Source organism: Alnus glutinosa, chromosome 2, assembly GCF_958979055.1.
Source record: "Alnus glutinosa chromosome 2, dhAlnGlut1.1, whole genome shotgun sequence".
Lineage (NCBI taxonomy): Eukaryota > Viridiplantae > Streptophyta > Magnoliopsida > Fagales > Betulaceae > Alnus > Alnus glutinosa.
In genome coordinates, this window is record NC_084887.1 from 29,736,340 (window position 1) to 29,752,409 (window position 16,070).

At 35.2% G+C, this 16,070-nt stretch overlaps 2 protein-coding genes across 7 annotated transcripts; both read left to right on the forward strand.

Moving 5' to 3' along the window:
• The first annotated feature begins 3,367 nt into the window (after window positions 1-3,367).
• LOC133859316 (putative lipid phosphate phosphatase 3, chloroplastic) lies at window positions 3,368-12,464 on the forward strand. Of its 6 annotated transcripts, none has more exons than XM_062294687.1 (9): window positions 3,460-3,480; window positions 5,338-5,430; window positions 9,316-9,537; window positions 9,649-9,736; window positions 9,872-9,981; window positions 10,094-10,184; window positions 11,505-11,693; window positions 11,787-11,846; window positions 12,085-12,464. In XM_062294687.1, exons 3-9 carry the CDS (start codon window positions 9,322-9,324, stop codon window positions 12,294-12,296), a joined length of 966 nt encoding a protein of 321 aa, XP_062150671.1. In that variant the 5' UTR covers window positions 3,460-3,480; window positions 5,338-5,430; window positions 9,316-9,321; the 3' UTR covers window positions 12,297-12,464. The 6 variants fall into 6 exon arrangements, with proteins under 6 accessions (XP_062150668.1, XP_062150671.1, XP_062150670.1 ...); XM_062294681.1 differs by lacking the exon at window positions 3,460-3,480 and adding an exon at window positions 3,628-3,785; XM_062294683.1 differs by lacking the exon at window positions 3,460-3,480 and adding an exon at window positions 5,637-5,701 and having other exon boundaries at window positions 5,374-5,430.
• Window positions 12,465-14,795: 2,331 nt separating this feature from the next.
• Window positions 14,796-15,812, forward strand: LOC133860478 (agamous-like MADS-box protein AGL82). Its single transcript, XM_062296070.1, has one exon. The coding sequence runs from the start codon at window positions 14,796-14,798 to the stop codon at window positions 15,810-15,812; it is 1,017 nt and encodes a 338-aa protein (XP_062152054.1).
• Window positions 15,813-16,070: the final 258 nt, after the last annotated feature.

The window sequence follows — 16,070 nt, forward strand, 5'->3', positions numbered from 1 at the left end:
GATAACATATATATATATATATATATATATATATATATATATATATATATATATATATATATATATATTTTGTTGAGCTAGCATGTTAAAGCTTATCATAATCAATGAATGAAGATATATGGAGGATATTGTATTATTTGTATACGTGCTGTCCGAAGGAGTAGTTATAAGTGGGCTTGAGGATGTCTGACCGTTGATAGTTAAGATGTAAAAGATTATAAGCATAGGGAAATTTGCATTCATGAAAAAAAAAACATCCCTAGCTTGAAATAAAAACTGAGTTGGTATGAAGATCAAAAAGCTTATAACCTGACTGGTGCTAATGTTAATTACACCACATATGCTAATTATAGAACCCTAAATGGTAGAAAATTTCGGGCAAAGAATCAAAGAGACATAATTGAATAATGAGCACTCTGTTTGGCTGCTAAAAAGCAAAATTGAGAAAATGTGTAACAAATGACTTTACAAAATCCAATCTAATCAGGCTGTTTAGTCAATCCCTCAGCGCACCAAACAGTACAAGCCTGAATTTTCCAATTCTTGCCTCTGGGATTTCTTACCAACCAAACAGAGTAAACGTAATAGAGGAAAGAACAAATTAACAATCCCCGAAAAAGTTTGCCCAAAAATTAAGAACCCAGACCCAGAATCAAACCAAAAATTGGAGACCTAATAAAAAATCAGAGAAAAATTGGGTACCTTGAGGTTTACAAACAGGAGGGTCTTCAAACAGAGAAAGGGAGAGCTGCTTATGAGAAACGCCGATATCAAACAGAATAATAGAGGTGGGTATGAGATTGCGATTTTGTAAATAATAAGTGTAATTTTAAATCAAATTGCAGAACATAAATCGTTTAGAAATTGCGTTTTAAAAAATTGCGATTTGAAAACGCAGAAAATTTGTTTTTTTCAAATCGCAAGTAAGATGATGCTTTTTTGAAAACGCAAAAATTTAAAGGCTAAACTGCAATTTTGCCAAACCCTTAACTGCGTTTTTAAATATCACTTTTTTTAAATCGCTCATTTTAAAATTGTTATTTTAAATTGCACTTTTTGAAATCGTAAATCCAAACAGACCTTAAGCCCTAAAGATGGATCGTTCACGCTGATATCCTTCGCTGGCAGCTATAGAAAAAGTTCTTCCTGAGTCAAACCCTCCAACCCTTTAAGCCCACCAAAGAAATAATTTTTTTTTTCCCCTCAATAGCACTTTTTGCAAGTTAAATCTTGAATTCACATAATTTTAAAAAATATACAGTGTATTTAAAATTTTAGTGGATCATGATCATGAATATGAATGAACGTCATATTTGCTTGAAATTTGGAATGATGAAAGGTTTTTCACCAATTTAATTCATCTCCACATGATGCTGATCATTTTTTCAAAATGCGTGCTATTATTTCATTTGATAACAGAACTTTGAAATTTAATTATCTTCTTAGATAGAAAAAAAAAATATATATATATATATATATGAAAAAGAAAAAAGAAAAAGGTGTTGTTAATTTCATTAGTGGAAAGGAAGGGCAAGAAAGAGAAAAAGAATGAGAAAGGTCTTCTAGCTCACATACAGCTAAGAAGATATGAATCATATGATGATGTATTGCTTCTGAAAAAGCAACTTTAATACCACGCGATTTTAAATATATATGCAATAAAATGAACTTTTTTAAAATAATAATAATAATAATAAGAGGAACTTTAATACTCACGTCATTGCTGGAAATGCTCAAAAATTAGAAGAAAATAAGAAAAAGATGTGATAGATGAGTTTGGTAAGAATAAGGTGGAGATATTTGCTAACAAAAAAAATAAAATAAAATAAAATCTTGAAAGTTTAAATTCATCCCCAAGTATTAATATGAGACTACTTCTTAAGGTGCCAAAGTTGTCATCTTATCCATCAACTACATGTCACTTTTCTTTGGGTCCATGCATGTTACTTTTGTTTTGTGTTATTACCTTAACTTATACAGAGCATCTTTAACATATGTTCTAAATTTTTCATATTGGGTATATTTAGTTAACATAAAGTAAAAATTAGGGGTGTACAACTGGCCGGTTGCGGTAGCGGTTATTAGCCGTGGCGGTTATTCCTATTTTAATAACCGCTACCGCAATCAGTAGGCCGGTTGTAATTTTTACCAACCGTCGGCTATCCGGTTATTTTAACCATGTTATTAACCGGATAACCGGTTTTAATGTATTGTTAAATATTTTCAATTTTTTTTTTTTAAATCTAATTTGGAATTATTGTTACATTATTTTCTATCCTTCCATGTTTTATTTAAATCACTAACTTGTCACAAACTTACCAAGTAGGAACATTAACATCCTGACGCGTAAGCTGCAAGGACATAGTCATACAGCAATAAATAATTGCAAACAAAGGGCAATCCAAGTGATTTTACGAACACAGTCAAAAGCCTCACAGAGGCATGGAGCGCTTTATTGGGGGGTTTTTACCTTCTTTGACTCTCCTTTATGTAACAACCCAGAACCCTCAAAGATGCGCGCTAAAAGGCAGGAATGGCTCAGTGCCTCCTTCATGTAGCTTAATTGGAAGGAGGGTCAGAATTCAAAAAAGCACTTCTTATATATATATGTAACCGGTTACCGGTTATTAACCGGTTTGTTAGAATGCAATAACCGGTACGATAACCACAATCGGGTACCCAGTTATTCTATTGCGGTTATTTTTAATTTTCTAATTTTTTCAGTTAGCGGTTGTTGTTGGTTATTAGCGGTTATTGGTTATTTCCGATTAATAACCGTCCCGCTTGTACACTCTTAGTAAAAATTACGCCCATCAACTTATTTTCTTCTTATCTAAAATACAAATTTTGTTTTTTGATTAGTTATTTTTATGCAAGCATTATATCTTATGTATTTTTTTTAATCATTTCTCTCTTTCTCTTTCTTTTTATTTTTTTATAATTATTTCTCTCTTTTCTTTTTTAGTGGTTTAAGAAAAAAAAAATACTGAAAAATAATATTTAAAGAAAATAAAATAAAAAATTTATTAGAGTTTATATTAAAGTGTTTTTTTATTAGCTAAAATGCACATTATTGTTTTAGAGGTCCATTAAAGAAAATCTCATTCGAACCTGCGCCGTTGTGATCCCACCTGTCGCGTGTGCCAATCAGAAAGCTCTCACACCGGCCGCCTCCGTATCTCTCTCTCTCTCTCTCAGACGCACAGGTACACGCTCACAAAATCAACCTGGGTCCCAGTCGAACCCCATTTTAGAATTTTATTTATTAATTATTATAGTTACGTAATCCTATATTCAAGACTTTTATCCCTTTTTATTTTTTATATGAAGTGATTTAAAAGTCTTTGTGACATGTTGGCATGTTGGAATAAGAGGAAGATAAAAGAAGAGAATAAGAGTCGTGCATGTGTCTTGTTTCCAATTTTACTGCTCAAAATCGGAGCTTTCAGGAAAAGCAGCCCTTTGCCTTTTGTAGAATCTGTATGTTCACTCATGTCTTCTTTGTCTTTTCACTGTTGGCGGCATACAACTTGTTACTTGTTTGTCGCGATTCTCCTCATTGTGGATGTCAGGATGTCAGTCATGTGACTCTTTGTATGTATTCATCTTAATCTTTGCCACCAGGCTAGTTGGAAGCTTCCTATGGATATTTATACCACCCTTTAGTATTATCTGACTCCCAATAAACTCATTTACCAACTTGCATTATTATTGTATGGCTTTGGTTTGTTCACACGATGCCTTGGTGGGATTTGCGATCACTTTCCTGTTTCGGGATCGTTCGGGTTAGTGGGTTTTTAAGTTTGTTAAATTTCTAGCTCTTGAAATTGGTGTTTGAATTCATTTTACTGAATTGTGTAGGTTGAGGGTTTTTGGGCTTTGCCTGTTTTTAATGTCGTTGCCGTTGCTCTTGCTGTGGCGATGGGCGATTTGTTCTTTTCTTTTCTTTTTTTCTTTTTTCTTTTTTTTTTTTCTGGGTGGGGGGAGGACTGGTTTGTAACTTTGGCTGTGAAATGGATGATTGTTTCATGGCTCATTTTTGGATTTATCTATTGGAAGCTGAATTTAATATGCAGGTGATAGCTAATTTGGGGAATGAATTGTTTCGAGAGTTACTTCAATGTGATTTTTTTTTTCACAGCACATTCATATCCATTAACATTCATTCATTATATACCTTTTACAGTTGATTGTCTAATATGCTTACCACTATTGAGCCTTTTACACCACGTAATTCGCATGATTTTTGGGAATCCCAGATTGAACTCATCATAGCCTACTCCCAGTTACTTGGGTTGGTCCGCGGAACCCCTCTTTCATCATTCAGTGTTATCTAGAGTCTTCGATGCCTTCCTTTGTATGCTGGTGAATCAACCAACTTCATAGCTGTTAATCTAGAGTTATCGTGAGGAATCTTGTTAGGGTTTAGGCTTTTAGCTTGTTGAATTAGTTTCATCGATCATGGAGGATGGTTACGGGTTACCTGTGCTTGATAGTGTACTATGATATGCTTTAAAGTGTTGATTACTTTCATATGTTTTATGTAAGTTTAATCCTTATTTGACCTCATGTTTTCTTCTTCAGCAAAGTCTAATAAAACAAAAGAAGCTGATCTTTATTGGATCAGACTGTACATTTTCTTTGCGTTGGAATTCTAATAAATGGGTTACATATGTAAATCAGTTGATATCAGTTAACACGTGCCTTTTGTGTTTTTATCCTTTCAAAGATATTCGCTCGCTGTCTAAATATTTCCATGTCGAATTAAAGCTGAATTTGAAGTCTTTCTTTTGTTTCATCATTGTTTCTTGCTGTTTTCATGCCTCCTTGAGGTTTCCTTTGAGAATTATTCATTCAATAGGGTTCTCCAAAATCCTTGTAGAAGCAATTCTGAACCCTAGGCCTGCTTCATAGGTATATTGTAGATCAAGTATCAAGTTTGCACTTCTAAACTGCCAGATACAAAGTAAATTAGTTTTGACGTAATTTATACATGCATTCGATGAGTCTTGAGCCCATAATCTCACCCACAGGTCAGATTTGGTTTTCTAGTTGGGGCAATTATTTTTCAAAGGTAGATGTAGTTAGGATAGATTTGCAACTTTCTTAACTGCCCTTTCAAAAAATTACTTATGTTAGGTGATCAACATCTCCTAGAAGGTCCTATTTTTTTTTTTTTTTTTTGATTTGATAAAACAAAGAAGGTCCTATTAAGTCAGCCATGTAGGATGTGATGTGAAGTCTTGAATTTAAAGTCTTCTTTTCAAGATTAGAACCAAGTTAATTTGGGGTTCTATTGATATGTATTCCGAAGGTTAACTTGTTGGGATTGTCTAGGATGTATTGCGCAAGAGGTCCAAGATTTCTGTGGTTACTAGTGATTGGTTTCCTCCCAGTGACTTTCCTTTGATAGAACACAAGAACGAAGAGGTATGTATTTATCTGTCCTAAATATGCATTTGAATGAGACTTGGGCTTGCAGAATTTCAATCTGCATATTTTATGGTGGAGCAGCTTTAACTTGTTTGTTCAGTCCAAGAACTAGTGGAACTTTTATTCCCATGATTGACTTATGGTGAAGTGATGTAGGATTTTTTTTGTCTTCCGTATAATTTTTACTGTGTCAATTGTTGCAGATGTGCTGTTGCTTTTCAAGCTCACATCTGCTCCTTTTTGGCTCTACATCTTGCTCTATTAACAAGTAATAACATATTATTTTTTATTTTTAATTTTTTTTAATATTGACGCTTCACCACATGCATGAGGCCATAGGATGTCTTCTTATTCTATCTGTTTTTTTTTTTTTTTTGTTAAAAAAACTACTTTTTTGAGGTATAGAACTGTGTGCATGGCCTGTTTTATAGTTCTCTTGCGAATTCTAGCCATCCTAGAGGGCCTGTTTTTTTTTTTTTTTTTTTTTTTTTTTTTTTTTTTTTTTTCCTTTTATTTTTTAAATATCTTCCTATTCAATGACATTACATGAGGAAATGCGTGACAGTGTAAATGGCCCTTTCTTGTTAGTCACATTTTCATTGATTTTGTTTACTGTGCTACTCATTTGTGCTCATATAAGCAACATATTAATAGACAGCATATTAAGTGTCCTAAAGTTGCATTAAAATGACAAATTTTCACAGATGTTTTCAATTTCTGATACATTCTCAAACAATGACACTTGCATCAAAGTTTTTTCTTTTTGCATGTAATGTTTATATAAATGATTATGTACTTTTTTTTTTTTTTTTTTTTTGACAATAAATGATTATATACTTAATTGTAGTAGGATGTGCATTCCCAAACACTGCTGTTACAATTTTAGATACTTAAATTATTTCAAACATGAATCATTGTGGCACATGGAACAAGAACCAGAGTTTGGCATGCCATTTAGCCGATAAAGTAGAGTGATGGAAGTAGGATTTTAATTAAGTGCAAAATACACCCACACCCTTTGTGGTTTGATGGTGTTCTATTGAGACTTGTTGGGTTTTAATGTTTTCTAATGACACCCTAACTGTTCAAAAAAGCTAGTTCCATCCTGTTTCCATTTAAATCACTAACGGAAATAAGTCCCATGAGGGACACATGATTTATGAACTACTACTATCATGTCATGTGGGCAGTAAATTTATATATGTTCTAGATATTTTGTCACTCTTAAATAGGAAGAAACCCCTAAATATATGAATTAGCAGACAAAAGAGAGAACAATTATCAATCTTCCCATCCAACTGATTGATAGATTGAACCCCCAACCAGCCACCGCCTCTTGTTCCTTCGCTTCTTTCTCTCCCTCTCTCCTCTTTCTTCTAACCTGGACCAATCACTTTCTTTCCCCACCCATCAAAACCACCAAAATATTTTCCAGATATATGCGTTCCTCAGTTTAATCTTGCAAACCATGAGTTTGAGTTGTTTAAATAACATGGATTTTATTTGGACGAGCTTGCTGCAGTGGCATCTGCAGCCTTGTATATTTCATTTGGGGTGAAAGAATTTGAGAAGAAATCGAACATACCAAAAAGAAACCAAAGACTTGTAGATCTATGTTATAGCTCTTTGTTTTGGTAGGTCTTTGATGAGATTGAGTTTTAATAAGCAGAGCAAAGGGGTTGGCAGAGGATATTGTGCTGCAGCCACCATGGCTTGGCTTCTTTCACTACGAGATCTTCATGCACAAAGAGGGATATTTTTGCTTTCTTGTGCTTCAAGCTAGTGGGTTTGGTAAAGAAAAAGTCTTACATGAACCTTTGGGTGGTCACTGTGGATTAGAGGTGGTGATTGGAGGGTAGATAGTGGTGGAGCTTTAGGGTATGGAGGAGGATTTGATAGTGCAGGGCTGAGTGGTTCGGCAATCAAGAAGCTTTTGTTTTTCTTTTCTTTTCTATATTCAGTTTTATTTTTAAAATATCAAATGCTAATAGAAATAACAAGATGCTGTTAAAAAATTATGAAAGTTACTGGCCATATGGCATGATAATGTTGGTTAATAAATCATGGGCTCCTTGTGTGACTTATTTCTATTTGTGATTTCAATGGAAAGAGGATGGAAGGAGTTGATTAGAACAGTTTGATACCAAAAATAGTGTGATTAACAAAATTGAAAACTTGAAGGAGTTCAATAGAACATTGTCGAACCACAAGGGATGTTGGTGCATATTACCCTATATAACTTTTATATATTGCTTCATTAGAATTTACTCCATTGTGGAGCAAGGGCTTTCTTTGCTTGGTCGGCCGCTTTAGATAAGATCTTCACTTTGGATAACTTAAGGTAGTGGCATATCATTGTGGTTGATTAGTGCTGTTTGTGTAAGAAAAGTGGAGAAATCGTCGACCGTTTTTTACTCCACTACGAGTTAGCTAGTGCATTATGGAACTTTATCTTTGGCTTGTTCAGCTTAGTGTGGGTCATGCCTCATCAAGTGAGAGATCTCTTCGCTTGTTGGAGAGAAGTTTGGTAGCCTTCAAAGTGAAGCTGTCTGGAAGATGATTCCGCTATGCTTAATGTGGTGTACTTGGAGAGAAAGAAATGACCAGAACTTTGAAGAGTGAGAGAGGATGGTGATAGAGTTTTAGGCCTTCTTTTTTAACTCCCTTTTCCATTGGATGGCTGCCTATGATTGTTTCCATATTTCTAGTTTCTATGCTTTTTTTGATCTTTTTTTCTTTTTCTAGTTTGGTGTTTCTCTTGTATACATCCTGTGTACTTGGGTGTGCCCTTTGGTTTTAATGAAATTCAATTACTTATCAACAAAAGAATATATTATGTGATCGGGTAGTCTTAAGACTTTTTTTAATCCTCTTTTGGCTCAAAACTTCATAATCTATTCAAGAATTTTATAGTAGTTATTATACATCCACCTAAAAGGGCAAATATTTCATAAAAATAGAAAGAGATTTCTGGTGCAACAAAACCTGTGTATTGTACAAAAGTGATACACACAAAAATAGCACGGAAATGATGAGGAAATATTAAACTTGTATTTAATGATCAAAGGACCATAGAATTATCCATGTATCTCGGTTTCATATTTATGTTAAATATCCTAAAGCATTTTATCAAATGTTAGACAGCAATACGGATCTGTAGTACATTGTAGATCATTTGACCGTGATTCTGTTTGATAAGCATGTGTTGCATGTCTACAAATTCTTATTCACCTTATCTGTTTAGCTTTTCCTAAATTAATTTTTCAATTTTATGATGCCTCTTATATCAGCTCCTTTTTTTTTCTTCCCAATGAATTCCTTCAATTCACACTGCTTGTTTGCATTTTGGCTTTATTTTTTTTAATAGCCGTTGTTTCTTATGATGTTTCATCTTTCGTGCTATAGATTCCGACAGTGATGAGAAGGCTTTGTATTCTGTTTTTCGATGATTAGATTTATTCAGTTTTGTTGGCAAGCTGCACTTCTTGAGCTCCTTATTCCGTTTAATTAGGGACATCTATGTTTTTATTATTATAATTGCTATCTGTAATCTTCTATGCCTGCCTTTTACGGAGTCAAATCGTATTGTTTTGGGCTGCAAAACTATATTTTCTTTCCTCTGAAATACTAATCTAATATATACACGTGTAGGTATAGGTATATGATAGGTTTGCCTAATAATCGTTGATGTAGAAGTGTATTCAGAAATACAGAATGAAAATACGTGCAAGAGCACTTGATTAGGATTTCGCTTCTTGCTTGGGGTTGTTCTCATTTTTTCACCATAGACCAAACGTATCATTATTGGTGTTCTATCAGAAGGAACTAACATTCTGATATCAAATTACTCAAAAATCTCATCATGGTTTGTATGTATGACAGGAAAGAATGAGGGAAGTCCAGCTTGGTTCACATACTGTAAGGTCCCATGGTGTCACAGTTGCAAGGACGCACATGCATGACTGGTTGATACTTGTGCTTCTTGGGGTGATTTTGATCATCCTTTCCAGAATCCATCCATTTTATCGCTTTGTTGGGAAGGATATGATGACTGACCTCAAATATCCTTTAAAAAGTAATACAGTGCCTATTTGGGCAGTTCCTGTAAGTTTTCCTATGTGATTATGATCTGGATGACACCCTAGTATTGTATGTATGATGTTAGAGTGGCGAAACTGATGAGAAGGCTTTGTGTTCTGTTTTTTGGATGGTTAGATTTATTCACTCCTGTTGCCAATTGCGATTTTTCTTGTCGTCTATTTCCGTAGGAGAGATGTCTATGACCTTCATCATGCCATACTAGGTGATAAAATCTTGTTTCTCCCCTATTTTTTTTTTTTATTATTTTGTAAGAATATTTCTGGTATGCAATTAGTTTAAGACATTTACTTATTTTATTGAGATAGTTTGATGATTGGAAATTGTTTGTTGGGTGCAGGTCTCTTATACACTACTCTTATCACAGCCGTTATTACAGATGCTATAAAAAATGCTGTTGGTCGACCTCGGCCTGACTTCTTTTGGCGTTGTTTTCCTGATGGAAAGGATGTATGTCTAGAATTATGGTTCCTTTAACATTGCCTCTAGGAGAACATAGTGTCCATCAGTGGGTTTATATCATGTCTTTGATAATGGTACTTAATCACTAATTACTTCTCAGGTTTATGATACATTGGGAAATGTTGTATGCCATGGTGTCAAAAGTGTCATAAAGGAAGGACATAAGAGTTTTCCTAGTGGTCATACTTCATGTAAGCTGCACTATACTACATCTCTGCTTTTATATGGCCACTCAATGACTATATTTTGTGGAACAATGGTAACTATTTGAAGGGTAAATTACATATCATCACCCACATCTAACATTCCTGTTGCAATATCACTAGCGACCTATCAACCTGCTTGGTCGACATCCTAATTTGAAAGAGTTGTTGCGGTGTGCCTTCACTGTCTAAATTACTTGTTTAAGTGTTATAGAAATTTCAACATGCGACCAACATGTGCTCTTTGAGCCCACAAAACAGCTAGACCTCATTTCTAGCCTTAAGAAATGCCCATATTGTCCCCTAAGGGTTGAAAGTGGAGATCCCCACCTTCCAGCCAAGGAGCACAATGAAGTAGGTTTCGATGGAGGAGTCAACTTTGTAAGCAATTTTTTACTAGATGGTTCTCAGATATGTGTGCAGTCATGTTAGGTATGGTTTTGGTGTTTAGGGTTTGAGAGATTCAGGGCAGAGAGCGGTGGCATGTTGGGCTGTGGGCATTGTGTGGTGGAATTACAAGGTTTGATCGCCATGAGGTAATGTTTGGGGCTTAGGGTGGTGCAGATGGTGAAAAGGATTAGTGGATATTGGGCTTTTGGGTTGCTCATGGCCATAAGCGGTGGTGTTTGCGTAGGGGTGGTACGTGTTTGTTTTGGGTTTTGTGGTTATTCTGACGGCTTGGAGATCTGGTTACAGGGTTTGTTTTCTGTAAGAATCAAGTGTTTCGTGTTTTGTTGGCCAGTTGTGAGTGGCCAATGAATGTTCGGGGTTGTGCAGATCGAAGTTTGATTTTAGATGTTTTAGGGATTGTTGGGTGTCTCGGGGTGGTGGGGTGATGTGTGGGAGAATGGGGATGCATTCATGAGCATTTGGTTTTGGTAGGCGACGTTCTTGATTAGGGCATTTCAGGTGATTTAGTTATGATGGCTGGCCGGTGGTGGCCGATGAATGCCAGGGGTGTGTTTGGGTTTGGGTTGTTTTGGCAAAAGGTCATGTTTGATGGTAAGAGGCTGGTTGATTGGGCATCGTAAATTCGATGAAGGGACACAAATTGTTACAGTTCTTCCAAATTGGGTTGTCGGTCAGCAAATTGATTGCTCAGTGTGGATGTTGCTAAAGAGGGTACTGTGTTTGGGTGGTAAGATGTAATTTAATTAACTAAAAAAGTGGATCTCTTTTATTAAATAAGGGCATTTTAATCCGTGAAAATGCATGATAAAAGTAACTTGAACGCATGATAGCAGAGTATGTTTACTGGATCTTTTGGAGGAGTTGTTAGGTTTGAGGAAATTTGGATTTCATTTGCAGGGTCCTTTGCTGGTCTAGGTTTTCTATCGCTGTATTTATCTGGAAAAATAAAAGTGTTTGACCGCAGAGGCCATGTTGCAAAATTATGCGTTGTTTTTCTTCCTCTACTTGCTGCATCACTTGTTGGCATTTCACGAGTGGATGACTACTGGCACCACTGGCAAGATGTGTTTGCAGGAGGTCTCCTAGGTTTGTGCTAATATAATTTGTCATTTAGTTTGTTGTAAATAACTACTATTTGATGCTTGGCTTCATTGACCATTGAAAGAGCCTTTTTTGCAGGGCTCACGGTGGCTACGTTTTGCTATTTGCAGTTCTTCGCACCACCATATCATCCTGAAGGTATGCTTGTAGGCTAATCTTATATGATTGTCAGCATTACATTCACAAGGTCATTGGATTTCTGATAGAGACCCTCATTTCATTTTTTTTTTTTTTTTTTTATATCGAGCATTGGCCCTTTAAATTCATAGCCAGTTGAAAGATGGCCTTAATCATGTATATATATATATATTTGATATCTTTCCTTCTTGATTGGAAGTTCTATCAATCATTGAGCTTCTGCACATACTGTTTGTAGGCTGGGGGCCTCACGCTTACTTCCAGGTGTTGGAGGAGTCACGGGCAAGTACACAAGCAGCCAATGCGGTGAATGCGAGCAGTGTGCAGGCCATGGAGCCTGAGGTTGAAGACAAACAAGATGAAAGAAGCATCCATGGGTGTTTGGGTATAACAATAGCTCCTAATTCTTCTGGTTCAACATTGGAAGACATGGAATCTGGGAGGGGATGATCTGTACCTACCCTACATCAGGCATATGTATATCCATTTGTGAACTATACCCTATGTTCCCGTTTTTCTTTTTGAAGAAAATTTTGGAGCCTGTTCGAAAGCAAACCACAATATGACTGATTCTATAAAGAAGCAAAATCACAAGAATTTGGTGTTTTTTCCCTTAAATTTCATGTGATATGAATTTATTCTAATTAACCACTTTCATCCTCTTCTGGATTAATCATCAATGTCAATTTTTCCCTTTACATTTGCAACTCTAATTGATGAAATGTGAATAGTCTAAAGTTGTCATTGCCCTCGTCATCTTCGATTGCTCGTTACACAATCGTTAGACCACATCGGTAACTTTAACTTCATCATTCTTTGTTGGCATTAGGGTTTGACGGCCATGGTGGACACCATTCGGGTGTGAGTGCGGTAGACAATTATGGTGCTGGGAGATGATACAGGTACAACAAATGCACTACAAGTGCATAATACCAAGGCACATTGGAGTTGGGCTCTCACATGTGGGTCTTCCCCAATGTGTCTTGGTGCACTTATTGTAATTTGAGCATTTCCCTAATTCTTATATATTTATAATAAATAATGGGACTTTTTTTTTTGATAAAATAAATAATGGGACTTAATTGTTGGACAAATCATGAACATAATTTCATTAAAAAAGAAAAAAAGAAGAAAAAAAAAGCAGCCAATCACACAAAAAATTGTTTATGTATATAAGTTGAGAACAAATTAGGCCGCAATCAACGTTACAACGACTATTAATGAATTTGCTAGAAAGCATTGATGCAGTAAAGTAGAGGTAGAATTAGACGCACCAAAATCAGTAAGTTTGATTCAACTTCCATATTTAGTTAAGCGATTACATAATTACATTGATCTTGAAAATATATATAGCGTTCAATTCAATCTCTCTTCTTTCATCACATTTAATGGCAAGAAAGATTCTATATATATACGTCGACCTATAATAAAATTGAACATGGTAGTCAACTTTTTATTATAAAATATCATCACTTAAAACGTTAAACTGGTTATTTTCTAAAAATTAATTAATTACGTAATTAATTGCCCAATCTAAACATGTATGCGAGCATATCAAACGGAAACTAGTAAAAAGAGGGTGGCAGGAGATGGATCGATGTGGGAGCAAATAGTAAAATTGAAAACTTAAAAATAACAATTGCATACTTACAAAATAATAATAATAATAATAATAACAATTAATTGCATGATTATAGACAACTTAAATCTAAAAAATAAGAGATAATTGTGGGTGTCAACGAGTAAAGGAGGGGGAATTTAAGTGAAGGGAGACAGTAATATCTGTATTGTCTATAAACATAATAGACTTCCAATTAATTATGAAATTTATCTAAAAAATGTCATAAAGGATGTTGGATTGGTTCATCATAACATGGCTGATGGCTCGTTCGAGGGCTGTAAACTTTGAGGGGATCGACTATCGAACCCAAAGCGGATGGAACCTTGACCTATGCATGCCCTACAGTTTATGACACGTGATTATAATCTATTAAATATTTGCATTTTTATTTTATTTTGATATGAAAGATTTGTATTTTTTTTTTTAAACTAGAGATTTTGTATATATATATTCTGTTAGACGAGCAAAACCATGCAATAAAAGCTAGGGCCGCTGATTTATGACAATCTCGTGGAAGGATCTAGCAAAACCGGCTGTGAAATTGGACGCAAAATATAAGATTTGCTATTAAACAATTAATGCAATATTTATTACGGCAGATCTCAGAGAATAAAGTTAGTAATTTGAAATTAGCTTGAGAACTCTTTGTCTTTTTTATATAGCAATTAAGCTCATGATGGAGCACTCCATTATTGTTTCTGCATCCGTTACATATCAGAAAGACCAGTACTGAGAAGCCATTAAAGAAGTTAAGGTACATTCTTCTTTTATTATGCTCTCGTACATATTTTTCATTGTATTTGCCATTAATTTTCTTTCCTTCGCTTTGTGTTTGCTTTAATTCAAGTTAAGTCCCTCTAAATGGGTTTCCCAAGGGAGATTAGAAACTGTTTTCTTTTTGTCTTTCTTAAAGGATGATGTTTTTTACCCCCTCTGCGAAACCATATATATATATATATATGCTCTGTTTTCTGCATATTTGTGAGAGTTATGCTTATTCTTTTGTACTTATTACAATTATTGTTATTTTTTCAAAAAATAGTACTCTTATTTAGGTTGGGTCTCCTCGATTTGGAGAAGAAATACTACTAGACTACATTCAGAACTAAGAATTTAACCACCAAATAGTGAAATTGGTTGGCTATGGAATCAAATATTGAACAATTTATAAATCATGGGCCACATTGCTGGATATATATATATATATATATATATATATATATATATATATATATATATATTATAAATCATGGGCCACATTGCTGGATATATATATATATATATATATATATATATGTAAATACATCTTTATTTTGTTATTTCAGAAGATGGGTCGTAGAAAACTTGTTTTAAAACTCTTAGAGAAGGAGAAAACTCGAAGTATAACTTTTCAGAAGAGAAAGAAGGGTCTGATGAAGAAAGCTCTCGAGTTCTCCACCCTTTGTGGTGTTGATACCTGCATGATCATCTATGGGCCTAAACTATCCAAGCAGCCCGTGGAGCTTGGTACCTGGCCCGAGGACCATGATCAAGTGAAGCGCGTTATCGAGCTGTATAAGACCGATACAAAGCTTAAACCTACAAGGGTATCCTTCGATTTGTCTGACTTTTTCATAGACAGGAAGAAGAAGGTCAACGATGAGACTTCAAGGCTGCGAAAGAATATTTTCGAGGCCAGGTACCCAACATGGGATGATCGCATTGAAATGTTATCCGAGGATCAACTAAGGGCGGTTCTTGACGTTATGGACACAAAGCTTGAAGCTGCGGGGATGAGAATTAACAGGATGAAAGGAAATGATCAGCATATGATGGTCGGAAAACCAACATCAGCGATGGTTGTCAGCCATGGTCCTCAGCCGCCGGCCGAACTAATCCGAAACCAATTTAATAGCATGCAAGCCTTGTGCCAAGACCAGCTGTTTGACTTTCCTATAAAGTCACTTGATCATGCTCAGTGGCCCTCTCACATGCTTCCATTCGATCCAAATTTTATTGACAATATTTCTTTCAAGAAGCTGTTGCATGGCGATGATCAGTACTGGACTCATCAACTTGGCAGCGTGTCTACAAGCAATAATCTTCATGCTCCCTTGAATATTGAATATCCGTCGACTAATTACAATATGGTGCCGGCCGGGGTTTTGGAGAACACAATCATGAGCAATCATCCTAATGCCTCGATGAACTATTATGACATAACCAGACAATTCGCGCCACAATATATGCCGTACGGCCCGTACCCGGTGATGTCAAATATTTCTTCTCATATGCATGGCTTCCAAGTGAATGATTTGTATCATGATATCGGCGAGTTTGATATGAAGAACAAGCATTTGTTATGAAGAACGAGAACGCTAGTTATGACTTAGGCCGGATCTTGAAGGCTAGTATTAATTAATTTGGGATTAATATTTTACTTTTGGCTTCGGGTTTAGTTTCTATCTTGTACTTAATTAGTTGTTTAATCTTGTTTATTAAGGATTTAAATTCAGTGCTGGCTTTTAATTCTATATATATGCTTGTTTTTTTACTGTCTATGACTTAAAAGAGAAATGATTCATGCACTACCTCTTTACAACTCCAACACAATTGCCTTCAAT